At 37.1% G+C, this 18,455-nt stretch overlaps 1 protein-coding gene across 2 annotated transcripts in view; it reads right to left on the bottom strand.

Annotated features, from left to right (window-relative positions):
- The window catches only part of LOC127637910 (probable phospholipid-transporting ATPase IM), a 42,417-nt gene extending 29,728 nt beyond the window's left edge, over positions 1–12,689 (bottom strand). The window contains exons 1-3 of one of the 2 annotated variants that reach the window (XM_052119158.1): positions 12,584–12,689; positions 11,207–11,274; positions 1,993–2,088 (exon numbers count right to left, since the gene is read on the bottom strand). In XM_052119158.1, coding sequence (XP_051975118.1) covers positions 1,993–2,068 — 76 coding nt within the window. In that variant the 5' untranslated portion in view covers positions 2,069–2,088; positions 11,207–11,274; positions 12,584–12,689. Of the gene's footprint in view, positions 1–1,992; positions 2,244–11,206; positions 11,275–12,583 lie in introns of those variants that run through there. The other variant, XM_052119157.1, reaches the window with a different exon arrangement.
- Between the last annotated feature and the right edge of the window lie 5,766 nt (positions 12,690–18,455).

Genomic DNA, 18,455 nt, shown 5'->3' on the forward strand with positions numbered 1-18,455 from the left:
TTAAATGCTTTTTGAAAAAATACTGTGCATTAAATAATGCAGTTGATTTAATGCGTTAATTAAGTACGATTGCTAAAGCCTCCTGACCATACATAAACTCCGTAATAGGGAATTATCCAATTCTAACTTGAAGCACCTCATTCATGTTTTTGCAAGTCAAATTCAGCAGGGGGCAGTCAGCACAACTCCAGCTGTACAGGCAATGCGCAGCTGTACAGACAACAAATCAACAGCTGTTCAAAGACAGCAGTTCAAAGTCAGCAGTAAACAGGGGTGTCAAGATGTGTTTTTAAAGTTTCAAAATATATTTAACTTGACAAGGCATCCTCAAAATGCAGCAATCATAGATAAGATGCTGAAAACCAGTTAAATGCGATGCAACCACAGTGGACACATGTGCACACAGACCAACGAAAATAGTGCATTCGGAACACAAAAACGCATCCTGTGAAAACAGCCCAAATCATCCTTGGACAAATGGACTCAATGGCAAAATGGATTGCTCTGGACTGCAGGCCAGTAATAGGCTTATGTTCAGTTGCTGGGTTTCCATCCAACAATTTTTATGAAAATGTAAATTTGCACTTAAGAAGACCTGAATGGAAATGCTTGAAACAGTATGCCCATAAACTCGTAAAATTAGCTTAAAACATTTATGAGCTAGTTAAGAGTTTTTTGACCATTTGTGCACAAGAATATAAGGTCCGGACTTGACACACAATTGCTCGAATATTGCCCATGACATTCAGAAATGTTTAACCCACAGCTGTTCCTCACAATTCACCAGAGCAGTTTTGAGCGTGGGCACTCCCAGGTATGAGGAGACTGGCAGCTTATGGGCATAGCAGCCATTACATTATATGAGATAGTACACTCATTCTGTGGTGTCTCCTGGCAGCATTTAATAAAACCATGTACAATTGTTCAAACACTGCTTATGCAACTCTACCAGAAGCAAGCAGATCTTTCAGCTGATCCATCATAACACATCCTAAAGATAATGCACATAACGTAGTGGATGGAAACACGCAATGATTCACATTTTCTTTTTTCTCAGATTTTTAGAAATGCCCTTAAAAATGCAAAACATTTGAAATAAAACAAACAACATATACATTTATAAAGTCACTTTTGTATTGTCTAATCAATGCTTTACTCGTATACTACAATATTGTCATATTTCGAATTCTCTGAATTATTATTTATTATATATTTTTGCACAACAGTTAGTTCCGGTCCTCGAATCTGATTGGACAAGAGACGTTCCAAGAGCACTTATTTCTCACACCAACAGCACTCGGACGCGTTGCTGTTTGTATCACTCTGCTTGTGTTCGAAGCTTTTTAAACTAAAGGGTAAGAGCAGGACAGATGTAAAAAAACAACTTGATGAGTGTCTTTGCATTTGTGACTGTGACATAAATATTTTTTGCCAGATGGTGGTGACATTTTTTATGTGTTAAGTTGAGTTAAGTGAAGTGTTAAGTTTTGAGCCAGTTAAGTTGACTGAGTCAGCGTTGTCAGTCACAAAGCGGATTCTTTGAAGTCATCGGCATTGTCTCTCACTCCATGGTCACTCGGATTACTACTACAGTACAGCTGGGAAATAGAGTTAAACTTACAGCTTCCACATTAAGGCGTATCACTTCTGAGAGACACAACAGACAAAATAATATACTCAAAGTGCTTACACCGCATTGGGAGCAGATGTAAACATTCAAGAGAACGAACCAGCTAAATACACAGAATCACAGCTGTGCTGATATAGGGCCATACAGCACTCTTGCTTGTGTGATATTGCAATAATAATTATTTTTATAATTATATATATTGAATAATCTTTATTTGTGGTCCTTTTTCAGCAAATATTAATATATATGCAATTAATAATTTGATTAATTCATCATTATATCATAATTAATTGTATTAAACATATTAATCGATTAACAGTATTAATCACCCCCAATCTCCCCAAAAGGCTTTGCCACTCTACCTTGTCCAGGTGCTTTTGAACGTGGGTTCCAACCTCCTCTCCATGGTACTAACATCCATAGCCATCGCAGCGCCATTGCCTGTCTGCAATGTCATTCTTTGTGCAGCACAAACAAATGTTCAGACATTAGTCACTGCCATACATCAAATGCTACCTTCATTACAAATCAAATTACAGGGTTGTTAAAGAGACCGTTCAATCATAACAAAACTCCATAGTCTGCGGCGCCTGCTTTCTGTTGGGCAGCTTATTCTGCGGAAACTGGATTCCTCTGGAATGTGCCAGACATTGCCTACACTTGCCTTTAAGTGCAAGAGACTGAAGCGTGTCTTGGAATTTCATCGCTTGCAGGGCTTAAGTTTATTAACATACAATTATGCCAAATCATTTACTTGCTCTAACTAGGAATTAGTAGGAAAACTGATATTATAAACACAGAGATCTTGGCTTTGAAAAACCTGAGAAGCAGGACACTGAAGCAAAAGTGTCTATAGTCTCTCCATGTAATCTTATTACTGAAACAATTGAGATCTCCTTTGTGATTTCTCTTTCTGACAGGAGTGAAGGACACTTCCAGCACTGCATTATGCATCTCCAGACAAAACAAACCAATTCAACTGTTTATATACCTGTAGTGAGTGACTCAACAACAGATGAACTCGATGAACTTTCAGGATGGAGGACTTACTGATCTACTTAAGGACTTACTGTACAACATGACAGACATTCTTAGTGTTGCCAGAAACATCATGGTGATGTGTAACATTAATCATTACAAGGTTATGTATGAGAATCGATTGAAATTTGGGGATCTGGGCTCAGATCCAGTTTACATTTTTCTGAGGGTCACATAATATCATGGACTGAACAAGAGTCAAGATGGGTTACACAGACAGGCAAATGTAATATTGCACTGCAGTTGCACCATACACTCCAGGCTTCCTTCAAGTACTGATACATTTCACATTTACTAACCAGGGTTAGGAGGGTTACTTTTGAAATGTATTCCACAACGGATTACAGAATACATGCTGTAAATTTACAAATGTAATTTGTAAAGTATTCTGTTAGATTACTCAAGATCAGTAATGCAATCTAAATACTTTGGATTACTTCTTCAGCACTGGTAGATTTTTTCACTTGTTTTGATTATAAAAACTCTGTCGGTACAGTAAGACAAAATACACATGTTAAAAATACATTCTCAGAAAAACCTAAATGCCATGCAGATAAATCTAATTGATCTTGTTTTAAGAATTTTTAAAGCAAAACAATAAAAAAATTATTATCAAGAATATGATTTTTGCCCTAATAGTAAAGGTCTTACTAGAAAAAAAAATTATGATCGAACGTGAATTTTCTTGATAAAAAATATGATTGTGTCTGGTAACATGTGCATGTAAAATGGCTAGAATTAGCATTTTAGCTTAGCGTAAATCTGACAATATACACATGGTTTATTTCTATTTCTTCTGCCCTAAACTTACTTCAAACTCACTTCTCTGTCTGCTCGTATGAATGTAACACATCATAAGAAAGTGTTTCACTGCTGTTCAAATGCACTTTAGATCACATCATTTATATGTATAAATGTTTTCCATCTGAAAGCACTAAATATTAAATTAAACAAATGACAATAAAATGTTAAGTAATCTCTTCAGTAATCAAAATACGTTTTGAATGTAACTGTATTCTAATTACCAGTTATTTAAATTGTAACTGTTGTGGAATACAGTTACTTATATTTTGTATTTTAAATATGTAATCTGATTACATGTATTCCGTTACTCCCTATCCCTGACTGTAACTATGCACGACTCACCGAATGAGCTTGTTCCTATCACAGTTTTGAAATTATATAAGTCATAAGATGTTTTCTCAGCATTTTTGCAAAATGATAAGGCAATGAGGGTCCTTCAAAAGTTCATATTACAATAATACACCCTTTGAGTGAGCCGTTCTGTCCATGTGTGGCTTAATCTGGTCTGTCACTATTATTTAGAATTTAAAAAGATCCCTAACCCCAAGAATGAAACTTCAGTGTGTGACTCGTCCCACAACGTTTGCATTATGGAGGTGAATGCTACCTCCAACCATGTGGCCTGTTGAGGAAAGGTGCTATTACTTTTCAAACTGATCAGGCTTACAATTTTAGCTTTGGCGGATGTTAAAATGGGATGAAAAAAACACCACTAGACATACGTTGAAGGAGGGACTTGAGCCATATCTCTTGGGGTGGACTCTTTTGATATGAGACTGGAAGTATCCACATTGAAACCAACTATAACAACCTCCTAGCCAGAGGCGTTTCCAGCATTGAAGGACATCCGGGGCTTAGCCCAGACAATTTTATTTTCACACTAGCAACCACTTCTCTGTAGTCCAGAGCTGGTGAGAGGGTATTCTTTGAGTTTTGCTCTTGCTGGGTCTGTTTCTACAGTTCCTAAATCTTCCACTCTAGTACTATCCTCAACATCCTCTCTCCTCCCTGAATCATCTGTGATGCAAAAGAACAGATACAGCACATAACTTATTGCAAATCAGCTTCAAACAACTAATTCATCAAGTGCTACATATGTCAAATTGTAGACCAATACCACTGAAGAAAATGTATTGGGAAGAGCAGATCAGTGGGATTGCCCTTAGATCTATCATGATTCTTGAATTGTCATGTACATTACCATTAAGTCATCACAAAAGAGTTATATTATAGTGAGTGAAGTGAAGTAAAAAAATTTTTTTATATAAATAATTTAGATTTTTTGACATAAATAGTCAAAATGATGTATAAGATCCTAAGTTAAAGAAATACATGAATGACTTTAGTCTAAGTTCATTGACACACCATGGCATCGAACTGTATATAATTCTCATCATCTCTATGAGAATAATTCATCTGTTAAAATCCTTTCATTAGGATCATTGGAATAAACAATGTTTCACTTTTAACTTTCTCTAAAGTAAAGTGACTGATTAATTGTTACCAGTTTCCATGCCTGATTCTGGCACATCTTTGCTACCCTCAAAGTGTATATTTACTACAAAGTAATATCACAAAACAAGTCACACATACATTTTACGCTAATGCTTATTGGTTATCCTTAGAGAAAACAACACCTGATAAACAAGAAAATTATGCTCCGAACGGGACTTGAGCCGCGGTTTCCAGCATGAGAGGCAGAAGCGTTAACCACGAGGCTAGAAGCTATCAGTCGGTAGTGTAGCCTACTGTGGGTGAAAGCCAGCCAGATGATGATCTTTAGCCTTTAAGGACAAAAACAAATGTGAATTCTTACCCACTAACTTCTTTCGGAAATTTTAGAAGCCTCATTTGCTTCATTTTTGCTGTCTTTCCTGCTAACTGCTGTTAATTCGCCACTAAGTAACGTAAGTTGATGTCAGCTCCTCCCCTACCTGCTGCATATTCAACAGAGAGGAAGAAATGGAGTCGCCCATAGGCTACCGACAGCAAAGAAACTTATTCTATAGGCTAGATTATGCCTATGTATATTTTTACAGGCTGTATGCAGTATGTGCAAAGCCAAAGCACAATGAAATAAGGCAACTTGTGATTTCGGGGGTTTACATAGGCTATTGTCCAGTTTCACATTTGTCAGTCAACTGCCGCCGCCTCTGCTCCTAGCAGCACCCTTGCAGCCATCCAGAACACACTAGAAACCACATAACAATGCCCGTGGCAACCACCCACAACACACCTGTCTTATGTTGTGCAAGCAACCACCACTCACACTGTCTTCAGGAAATGAAAAAAAAAAATAGCTTATTTTACTCAGAATCCAATTGCAGGTTTCAACAGGAAAACACACAAACCTTTAGTGCAACTTCTACATTTCTGTGGTAAAGTGGAGAAGGAAAATAACCTCTTCTAAAAAAAATAACAACTAACCACACAGCTCTTTACCAGAAGAGCCTAGTAAATAATTACTGAATTAACATGCACAAGTTCATTGCATGCTATAGCAGTGAAACATGAGATTTGTTAGCCTAGGTGCTACAACTGTTGTCAACCATTAATAATTGAACAGTTTCCACACCCAGAGATCCTCCAGATGAGTTTGCACTCCATTCACACATTTGATCGTGATATAAAAATGGCACTAATGCATAACATTTCATATCAATTTGATTTTGTTTTATGCTTGTTCCTCTAGCTCAACTGGTAGAGAATGATGCTAGCAATGCTAAATCATAGGTTTGTTTCCCAGGAAACACAAATGTATGGGCCAACCTTAAATGCACTGTAAGTCACTTAATGATAATAATGCATGTGAAATGAATAACCATAAACGTAATGTAAAGAAAACTATAGACCCTATGAAAAAGCTTGTCTTTAAACCCTATGACCCATGAAATGGCTTTAGCCAGAGGAAAACTGAAACCCCCAGCTGAGTCTGGTTTCTCCTAAGGTTTTTTCTCCACTTCCTAACATTTTATGGAGTTTTTGTTTCTTGTCGCCTTTGACTTGCTCTCTGGGGGCTTAAAAATAAAAAAACAAAGGCATTTTTTTCAATGAAGTTTTTTAATGAAGGTGTTCAATAGGGACTTTTATTCGATTATGGACATTATATTAGGGTTTTCTGTAAAGGTGTTTTTAAACTATGTGTAATAATGTCATAAAATATCAATATTGATAGGCATGTTATTTTATCTATATATTTTTGAGGCATCGATATATTAAAATTAGCCATCATTTAAATAAGAAGCCCAATTTGCGTGCTTTCCAATTCACTCAGTTGAATAGTGTTGAATAGTGTGGCGTAATAGCATTGGGAGACCAAAAGAGGGTAGTATGACATTTACTGAAGCCGGTTGTGGTCAAGAAAGGCACAGGTATTACACACACGGGATGAGCTGATGCAGCACAGCAGATGGCAGTCCAAAGTTATGAAGGTTTTTGTTGTTCTTCAAGAATGTACAAAGTGACTTTGACGAGTTTGCTCATTAGTGTACGAAACTGGTGTAACTGCTCAAACTGAACGAATAGATATGGTGACGTTTATTATGCAATTTCTCTGTATGTAGCCAAGAATAGGTTTTTCATTCAAGCTGTCAAACCCCAAAACTACATAATTATAACTGAAAATACATTGTGTAGCCTACATGAAAGATACACATACACAATATATCATCCAGCTATGGCTAGAGTAAATAATATTTGTCCTTTGATAATGATTTGTGTTGAATTTAATGGAAAACTATGTGAGCTGTGCTCCGTAATAATTTTGATGCTGAGTGTTGCCGGTGTGTGCGTACCTTCGTAGAAAATAACAGTGTGCAACCCCGTTTAATTTTACCTGCTGCTCAACTTTACCAAAGTTGTGTTAAGAACTATGTTTGAAAAGACAAAAACTATTGTGCAATGGCAGCCCAATTTCTTTTGAATTTTTTTTGTGTGTGTGGATTTTCTCCCTTTTCTCCACAATTTGGCATGCCCAATTCCCAATGCACTCTGGGTCCTCGTGGTGGCATAGTGACTCACATCGATCCGGGTGGTGGAAGACGAAACTCAGTTGCCTCCGCGTCTGAGACTGTCAATCCGCGCATTTTATTACATGGCTTGTTGAGCACATTACCGTGGAGACCTAGCGCGTGTGGAGGCTTTACGCTATTCTTCGCGGCATCCACACACAACTCACCATGCGCCCCACCAAGACGGTGGAGAGTATGGTTTCTGTAGTCAAGTTTTATTCATTTTCTAAATGCAGCTATGTTGTTTTCGCTTGAAATTTCGGCCATATACATTCACTTATATTAGTAACCATTTGTTGCTTGTTGTAAAAAACATTTACAATTAGCATCTATTTGACCAAAATTCCTTAATTGTCAGCTAGCTGACAAACATGTATTATGGTGTCAAAATGGGAGTTCCCCAACAAATATGCGAGAATAAACTGTCCTTCATGCTTCCTATTCTCTCCGTCAACAAAGCACTTGAACATGACATACTCGTAATTTCGAGGCAGTAGGATAATACTAATAACGTGAATTTTTGGTCAATTTTCCCAGAAGATACTGTAGATTTAAATGAGTAGTTCTGCTAAAAGTCAATTTTGTCAAGATTTAGGATATTACTAGCATATAGATGGCCTCAACTGCGGACTACATGGACTAAATGGACTAAAAGCAACAAAACTAAATTTCTTTTCAATTTCATGGGATATTTAAAAGCGTTCTCCTGTGGCTTCAATCCTGGAAAGTACTTATTTGGCTCTAATCTGGAACCTTTGTTTGTATGAGATGAAGATAAAATTGCATTCAACATTTGATTTTACATGTGGGCTCCTTGCCAAATATTTAATGAATTATGGAAATTACAGTATTAGTGCATAACAGTACACTAAGCATCCACAATGATTAAAATACTTCTTAAAGTGATTAAGAGACTAATACATGGAGTTGTATGTTTACTTCCTATTTTGGGCAACATTCTTATAACACTGTCTTCCAACATCCCTCTTTAAACACATTTTAAGTGTATTACAACAGCGTCACTCTAATACACTCTAAAAATTCACTACGCAACACAAAGTAAAACACAAAAGAAAAATACCCAGTAATGTCCCCTTACAACACTGTAAATTATCTCCATCCAGTCTGCCAGATCATGTTTAAAAACAAAACGAATAAATGAATACACTGTTGCCAATGGGCAAATAACATAATGATCTGTGGTTTATCCAAGGTCAAAGAGTCAAAACATTGCGTCATTGGTGGATCCGTTACCTGTTCCCCACGATCACAATCGCACACACTTGAAGACTCATGCTAACACAAACACATGGCACGCTTAACACGTCAGCATCCCTATAGCAGCAAAGTCTCTCCTTTATCTCTGTGGAGCAGCACACCATGGAATAAAGGAGCAATGAGTGATGATGTCACAGGAAGAGGATGCAAACTGTCCCTTCTTTATTAAGGACTGATTAACTATGGCTGGGAATTAAAATCACTTTCAATTGTTTGTGCACAAGAGACACCAAGAGCAACCGCAACAAACACACAATGGTGTCATCAATGTTTCTAGGCAACAAGACCTGAGAAGAGGAGAAGAACTCTTCTCGAACACATGGCGTAGTTGAAATACTGTAGCTAACAATATAGCTATTAAATGCAGAACTCAAGTACGGGCTAAGACAGGAGATCCTTTGTTCCGCAGAATTGAGTAAACGTTGTACATGATGTTATTTTCTTATTATTATATGTTGGGTTAAAGAGAAGTAACTGCCCAAGAGAAAGCGTATGCAAGTGAATCACACAAAATATGCCCTTGTCATATTTCACCCCAAAAACAAAAATACAAGTTTTCATTTTCATTACTGTAATGTGCCAGTAATATTCTAGGTTCAATACAAGTTAAGTTCAATCAACAGCATTTGTGGCATAATGTGGATTACCACAACAAATTATTTTGACTAGTCTCGTTTTCTTAAAAAGAAACAAAAATGTAGGTTACAGTGAGACACTTATAATGGAAGTGAATGAGGCCAATTTATAGAGTGTTTAAAGGCCGAAATGTGAAGCTTATAATTTTATAAAAGCACTTTCATTCATTTCAAAACTCGTGATTTATTTGAGAAGAACAGTTCTTTAAATCATCCTTTTATCGGTTGTTTTAGAGTTTACGGTGATAAATTGTCATGGCAATGAAGTTGTCAAATTGGATAAAACTTTACATAGTACGATTTTATCACACTAAAATCATGTTAACATGCATATTATTTACATCTTGCAACTATACTTTTGAAACAGTGAGTTTTTAATGTTTATTGATTGGCCCCGTTCACTTCCATTGTAAGTGCATCACTGGAACCAAGATTTTTGCTTTTTTTATAGTAAAGGAGAGAATAAATTCATTTTTGTGGCAAACAACATTATGCCACAAACACTGTCAATTGTGCCTAATATATATATATATATATAAATGTTTTGCATTACAGTAATGAGATGTTTTATTTTTTGCATTACTATAATGAGAGATGTTATTATTATTTAAATGAGAAAAGTTCATGACAGCAAAAGTACATTAAAGGGATAGTTCACCCAAAAATGTAAATTCATTCATTGTTTACTCATCCCTGTCTCTTTATAACACTATATGACTTTCTTTCTTTTTCTTAACACAAAGAGAGAAATTGTGAGAAAATGTTCAGTGATATTATTCAATGGGCAGTTTATGGTGACCACCTCTTCAAGCTACAAATGCAGATGTATAATTCAGAAGTCTAATAAATTATTGTATATGACTCATGATTGTTATGAAAGCATTGAATAAGGTGTGGCGAGAAACAACTTGACCGACCGTTGATCTCCTTTGCAAGTTCATGAGTGCACGAGAGCAGCAGTTACGTAACCCCCGCTCATGAGATGGGGTTTTCAAGATTTTTATCTAAAGATTTCCCACTACAGCAATAGTAACAACAGAACACAACACAGCAGCACAACAACCAGAGAACAGATGTCTGAAGAGCTTTAAGTCAAAGAATTTCTATACAAACATTCTGGTTCAAATAAATAAGGCTGGCATAGAAATGCATCTATTCTTCGACTTAAAATTCTTCACTCTCAGATATGTTTTGTAAGGTCTGTTCTCTGGTATGTGTGCAGCTATGTTGTGTTTTCTGTTGTTAATATCGCTATCGGTCCTGTTGAAGTGAAACTATGCAGTTTCTTGCTTGAGCGGCCCATCTTGCGAGAGGCTGCAGTAAAGCTTGCATGCAGCCTCATGAGATCAATGGTTGGTCAGTTAAGAGTTTTACTAAATAATACATTAGATTTTGGTTTGTTTCTCACCTAAATTTATCATAATCCTTCAGAACAAGACATGAGTCACATAAAATAATGGATTAGACTTCTGAATTATACTTTTGTGTCCTTTTGAAGCTTTAAGAGGTAGTCACCATAAACTATCATTTTATGACATTGCTGAGCACAAACTTTTTTCACAATTTCTCGCTTTGTGTTAAGAAAAAGAAAGAAAGTCATATAGGGTTATAACAACACAGGAGAGAAAACATTGACTGAATTTTCATTTTTGGGTGTACTATACCTTTAAGACACATTAAACTGATTTAAACACATGCTTTTACAACATTTGGGACAATTAACTTAGTAATGTCATGTCTTTTTTGCATTTTTCTTTGGCATATAAGCATATTATTCTTCCATTTTCAACTGTTGCTTTTTCTATTCTTACCAAAGTGGATGTCCTTCTTCCAGATTGCCATAATATCAGGCCATCTTCGACGGGTCGTAAGGGTTTCTCTGAAAAACATTATGCCAGGAGATAAAGAAGTGTGTGAGCATCAAATAATACACCATGCTGATCAAAATGACCAGAAATACATTTTATAGACTTTAGCTATATTCACGCAGCAGCAGAATCAGGTTGTTAGTCATGTTTGGATTGTTGAATATGGTTGTGTTATTCTGTTATTATATGACCGAAATGACTCAATTTAACTTAAGTTAAATGTTCAGGACTCACAACCAAATTTTGAGAGCAAGTTCCTCTAAAACCATATTGTTCATCATCTAGATGTATTTGTTTGTGATCGAGAGCACAGCAGATGACATTAGTAATTAGCTCCAGTCACACAGCACAACAGGGTAATTGTCTTTTAAAGAAGCATGCGATTCTAGCTGTTTTTAATGTCTGGCGCACACCGGGTGTCTTCTCCCACATCAAGCTAATGGAAACTCAAAGGAATTGCAGCCAGTGGAAACCTGTCAGGGGTCCGAGAATACACACCTCTCCACAGGGAACACTGCAGGGCTTTGGATGTTGCTGAGGATAGCATGCAGAAACATAGGTGATCACGTTTCCTGCCGTATGGTGGCTTAGCACAACAAAATTATTTGCAGAGAAAAGGCTATTACTGTAAGTAGGACATTATGCTGATATTATCCTCATTAAAAATAAACATGACTTTATGGCAAATACAGATTTCAAGATAAAAAGGCACCTGACATACTGACCCCAACTGACTGCAGATCTCTACTATACAAAATCAAGTGAACTAAAGACTTTGATAAAGAGTTATCAAAAAGCCTGCAGGAAATTGAAGTACAGGTTTACGAAGATTATATAACAAATATAGATCCACTTGAAGAAGAAAATACACGAATCATGCAGTAAGCAATATAATCATTTAAATGTTAATTTATTTATTCTACATTATTATATTTAATCAATATTTTATATATTATTTATTGTTATTATATTATATTATTTATTATAAATGTATTGTATTCATAATAAATAAATATGTAATACATTTTGTTAACACCCGTTTTCATGAGTGCCCATCACATAACTTAATTAAAAACATGGCAAAAGATGTCATCTGTAACATCAGTCGATTAAGCTTAGTTCATTAGTCCGCCATAGGTGGGATGTGGATGTAAAATGAAGGCAAAGGCGATAACATCCCATTGAATCACACGCAAAGCCATCAGACAGTAACACAGCTGTAACGTTCATCGTTCATAACTGCGGTGCATCAATACACCTCTTACACCAGTACTTTAACACGATCAATTATTTAAAATGTATCAAACATCAAATGCTTACCGAAAACATGCTCCATCCATTCATCTATGGTTCTACTACAGAGGCATGGTGGAGTAACACGTCCATAAGAATAAAGCGGAGAAAACACCAGACAGGTTCACAAAATCACCTCACCTCATCTCTCTCTCTCTCTCTCTCTCTCTCTCTCTCTCCCTCCCTCCCTCCCTCCCTCTCTCTCTCTCTCTCTCTCTCTCTCTCTCTCCCGCTTGCTCACGCACACACACACAAAAGCGCGCGATTGTTATGTAGAAGGTGAGGTTAGTTTCACGTTAAATACGTAAAGCGCAAAAACATCGTAAGTTCTTCTGAACACACACACACAGTTTGATCAAACGTGAAAACAAACCTTGAAGAAATATATACATTTTGATAAAATGATCAATAACATTACCACAGATACAGAATAATATTCGTTATTACGGTTAATGACGCAGCATTCGAGCTATTCGAGTATACATGATTGACAGCTGTAAATTAAAGTAATGTAATGATTAAAAAAGCTGTATTTCATTCAGTTATTACACACATTTTTCCTTAAACCAATTTCTAGACTGTTACATTTGCTGTAGGCATACATTTACTTTGTAGAATGACCATTAATGACCGCTAATAGTTTTATTAGTTATATTGAATCTTCATAAAGTCCAACCTCCCACATATAATCATAATAATAAAAGTCTTACAATTTAACTTGTATAAATGTCAATGTTTGGTGCATAAAAAGCACATGATAATATATTTGTAATAATAATAAATAATAATAATAAGTGTATATACATACATTCTCTGAGCCAGGTCAGGAAGCAGACAAACAGGTAAATCCAAACGTCTTCTAGCTGCCTAGAGACCTCACACAGGTCGCATAAACTACAACACATAGAGACTGTATCACCTAGATATCACATAGAGACTGTGTCTGTTCCCCAATCTACCAAACACAAACCCTTCACTAAATAATTTAGAAAAAAATAAGGTCAAACTTGAAAAAAATGAAAATAAATTGAAGATAAACATCATATAAAGGTAGGGCTAATAAACATTAGATCTCTTTCAAACAAAGCACTAATTGTAAATTAAATAATTACAGATCATAGTTTGGATGCGCTTTGCTTGACTGAATATATTAGTTTACATGAATCTACTCCCCTAGGTTATTGGTATAATCATGAGCCTTGTCTGAAGATTCATGGAGGAGGTGTTGCTACAATTAAAAGTGACATTTTTGGTGGCCATGGTTCTCAGCAGGAAAACGATGGAGTGCGTACTCCGGGTAGGGAAGGAGGTATTGCCCCAAGTGAAGGAGTGCCTCGGTGCCTTGTTCACGAGTGAGGGGACAATGGAGCGGAAGGTTCGCCGGAGAATCGCACTCGCTCTATCGCACAGTTGACACGAAAAGCGAGCAGAGCCGGAAGGCAAAGCTCTCAATCTACCGGTCCATTGTCGTTCCTACCCTCACCTATGGTCATTAAGGCTGGGTCATGACCGAAAGAACTAGGTCGCGAGTACAAGCAGCCAAACTGGGTTTTCTCAGAAGAGTGGCGGGCTTCTCCCTTAGAGATAGGGTGAGGAGCTCAGTCATCCGTGAGGAGCTCGGAGTAGAGCCGCTGCTCCTTTGTGTCGAAAGGAGCCAGTCGAGGTGGTTTGGGCATCTGGTAAGGATTCCCCTTGGGCGCCTCCCCAGGGAGGTGTTTCAGACACGTCCAGTTCGGAGGAGGCCTCGGGGAAGACCCAGGACTAGGTGGAGAGATTACATCTCCACACTGGCCTGGGAATGCTTAGGGGTCCCCCAGTCAGAGCTGGTTAATGTGGCTCGGGATAGGGAAGTTTGGGGCTCCCTGCTGGAGCTGCTGCCCCCACGACCCGACTTCGGATAAGTGGTTGAAGATGGATGGATGGTTTTTGGTGTTACTCAGAGGACAGGATATAAGTTTAAGTCTTTTTCACTAATAATGCTTAATATGTCACTGTCAGATGCAGTTAAAAAATCTGTGTCTTTTACCCTTGCTACAGTATATAGATCACCCGGGCCATTTTCTGATGTCCTTGGTGAATTTGCAAATTTTCTATCAGATCTATTTACTGTGTATAGAGCTTTAATTGTTGGTGACTTAAACACTCACATAGATAATACACATAGGCCAGGGGAATGGACTGACTTACCTTAAAAGGGGCTTTGGTTCTGCATAGATAGAAAGCCTATAGTGGACCAAAGCATCCATGTTCTGACCATGTGGGTTTAAAGACCTCTGTTTATGTAAACTACACTCTGCAGTTCCATAATATTAGGGAAAATAGCTTTATAATGAGTACAACTTGTACGGTCATATATTGATGGACTCTTAATATTGAATATATAGACAATAAATGAATGCTGACTAAAGCCTTCATCAACCAAATAAAAAGAACACTTCATCTATGTGCACTTCCGTAGTCAATTCTGGATGGACTTCCTTTAGATTTAAACATTGCCCACCAACATCTACTCAGTTTACTCACATTAAACAAGACTTAAATCACACACACACACACACACACACACACACACACACACACACACACACACACACACACACACATGTTGTGTTTCCATGTTTTATGGGGACTTTCCATAGACATAATGGTTTTTATACTGTACAAACTTTATATTCTATCCCCTAAACCTAACCCTACCCCTAAACCTAACCCTCACAGAAAACTTTCTGCATTTTTACATTTTCAAAAAACATAATTTAGTATGATTTATAAGCTGTTTTCCTCATGGGGACCGACAAAATGTCCCCACAAGGTCAAAAATTTCGGGTTTTACTATCCTTATGGGGACATTTGGTCCCCACAAAGTGATAAATACACGCACACACACACACACACACACACACACACACACACACACACACACACACACACACACACTAGTATTGGCATCATATTCATGCTGTATTGCCAGAGGGGAAGTTAGGGCCTAAAGGCATGATTTTCAATTGCATAATTCATTTAAACAGCATAATGAACACTTTAAGAAATTAAAGCATCATTTTCGGTTACAGCATCATTTTCTGTAAAGCTGCTTGGAAACAATATGTGTTGTGAAAAGTGCTATATAAATAAAAATTACTTGACTAGAAAAGATATGCTTATTTAGATACAGTATGCTCAGGCATAGTGTTTTCAGTATGTGAGGTCATAAGAAGACAACTATTCAATTTAATGTCATATTAAGATAAACTTACATATAAAGTTATCTATCAAACATTTATTATAATATATCATTATAAGAACTCCTTTTATTAATAATAAAATGAAGAGATTTGAGAAGTGAGTCTGTTTTGATTAAAAAGTGGAAAAGAGGGTGTCATGGAATTGAGAAAAGTCTCAAAAGTATTTGGGGACTTTAATGGGGTCATTATATGAGGAATAATATTTTCCTTGATCTTTTGATAAGAGGTCATTGTACTATAAAACATACTGTAAGTTTCAGAAGTGAAAACATCCTCCTTAATAGAAAAAGAGCATTTATTTAAACCAAGCAGCAAAAATGGCTCGTTTGGAATTCGTGCAACTTGTGAGTCACAAGGACCAAATAAATCTGCATATGCAACACCTATTTTTCCATCATTGCACCCTTGGCCCCCCCCCCCAATGGTTCTCAGTCAGTCACACAGGTGAAGACGAGAGAGAGATTGCCTGTCATGGGAGATTCATCCAAAGTGAACTTACACAGGACACATTCATGTGGCTGTCTGGATTTAAATATTTTTTGACATAAACGTGCACTAGACAAGCGAATTTGACCGTAGTCATACATCTTGCGCCGCTTTTAAAAGATGCCATCTCAAGTTTTAACTCTAAAATGGAGACCACCATTGTGTTTCATTTAGCTGTTCTGCTGTTTTGAAGGCATCCTGGATTATTTTTGCATCCATCTGTGCTATTTTTAATGGTTGGCTTTTTGTAAACACTGACGTCTTTGATCGTATTGTTGCCTTTCCACACAAAACCGGTGATGTGTGCCACGTTTTAAGAGCATACAAGCACAACTTTTAAAAACATCTCATTCTGCTGCTGCCACTGACTGGGAGAAACACATGGAGTCCTGTGTGTAAACAAACATGTAATATGTGAGATGTGAAGACCAGTGTCTCTACTTTGGCCTGTTGAAGCCCCCAACATCATGGATTGTATTACAGTCCCAATATGATTCAAGCTTTGCAAAGGAACTGTTATTGAAAGATGGGGCAGTTAAAAGACTATTGGACTGCAAATCCATAATTAAACAATTTTATTCATGGATATTTCATGTCATTTGAGTGTTAAACCTGAAATGGAGTGTGGAGTTTGTTCATTTTCAATTTCAATATATAATTATATGTGAAGGGCTGCACAATGTTAGCCAATCAGAACAGTGGGTGTTTACATTTTCTTAAAGTCTTAAAGGGCCAGACATCTTAAAACTGAGAGTTTCAGACAGAGGGCCAGAGACAGGGTGGAAAATTATCACATATGACTAAATTATAACTGTTTTGGTGCAAAACAACTACACTAAATTTAGAAGTGGATCTTAAATTAGACATGCCCCCTCTTTTCAAAACAAAGTTACCGTTGAGACCGCCAACCGAACAGTCCGTCTTCCCACGGATGTCAACCACAACAGTAGCAAAATAGCGTCCTCAGCTGACAGCTGTTATGAGTCTGAATCTGACATTAAAGGTGCACTCCGTTTCTTTTTGCTTGTGTCATCTAGGATTTGCAGTGACACCTAGTGGTGTGGATACAGAATCATTTAAAATCAATAGTTACAGATGCCATTGTAGAAATTCCCTTTTCACAGTCAGCCATGATATAATTTAATCCAAGAGTGAAAGTGTCCAATAATAGGCTGGTTAGATTAAGCAAGTAGTATTTGACTGGTCATGTGATCTCAACATGGCAGCCCCCATCAGGGGACCCTCTCCATGTAGAATAAAACAGCTTTTATAAGGTTACTGATATGACTGGAGTATTCATTTCATGTGCTGATGATTTGTAATTTGTGTAATCAAAATTACAATTCATTTCTCTAGTAGAAAAACTTTTTAATGAGGAAAAAAAATCACAAAGTGCACCTTTAAAACTGAATCAACACCTTCAGCTACTATTTCCAGCTTGGAGCAGGCAGCCGGATGAAGCTGATCACTATCTGCTCTGTGTTGAGTTTCTTTTTATAATCTTTCTAGCTGTAATATTTTAAAATTTAACAGTTAGGGTTAAGGAGTTCTATTTTCGTGGATATTAACAAAATACCCTTTGCAGTTTATGTTGGTAGTTAAGAGGGAGATACTTTTTCTTGATTCTCTTCGCCCTGATGGTTTTGGAGATGAGACTTACAGAACCATATTTAGGTTGAGACTAAAGATAATTCATTTACTGGCCTTGTTCCAGGCATGTTGTTTGGTTACATTTCCAAAAGGAGCCTCGTTCTCAGGCTTCAAGATCGTATAAGAGCCTCGTTCTCAGGCTTCAAGATCATATAAGAGCCTCGTTCTCAGGCTTCAAGATCATATAAGAGCCTCATTCTCAGGCTTCAAGATCGTATAAGAGCCTCGTTCTCAGGCTTCAAGATCATATAAGAGCCTCATTCTCAGGCTTCAAGATCGTATAAGAGCCTCGTTCTCAGGCTTCAAGATCATATAAGAGCCTCATTCTCAGGCTTCAAGATCGTATAAGAGCCTCGTTCTCAGGCTTCAAGATCGTATAAGAGCCTCATTCTCAGGCTTCAAGATCATATAAGAGCCTCATTCTCAGGCTTCAAGATCGTATAAGAGCCTCGTTCTCAGGCTTCAAGATCGTATAAGAGCCTCGTTCTCAGGCTTCAAGATCATATAAGAGCCTTCAGGCT

Source organism: Xyrauchen texanus, chromosome 46, assembly GCF_025860055.1.
Source record: "Xyrauchen texanus isolate HMW12.3.18 chromosome 46, RBS_HiC_50CHRs, whole genome shotgun sequence".
In the NCBI taxonomy this organism is placed as follows: domain Eukaryota; kingdom Metazoa; phylum Chordata; class Actinopteri; order Cypriniformes; family Catostomidae; genus Xyrauchen; species Xyrauchen texanus.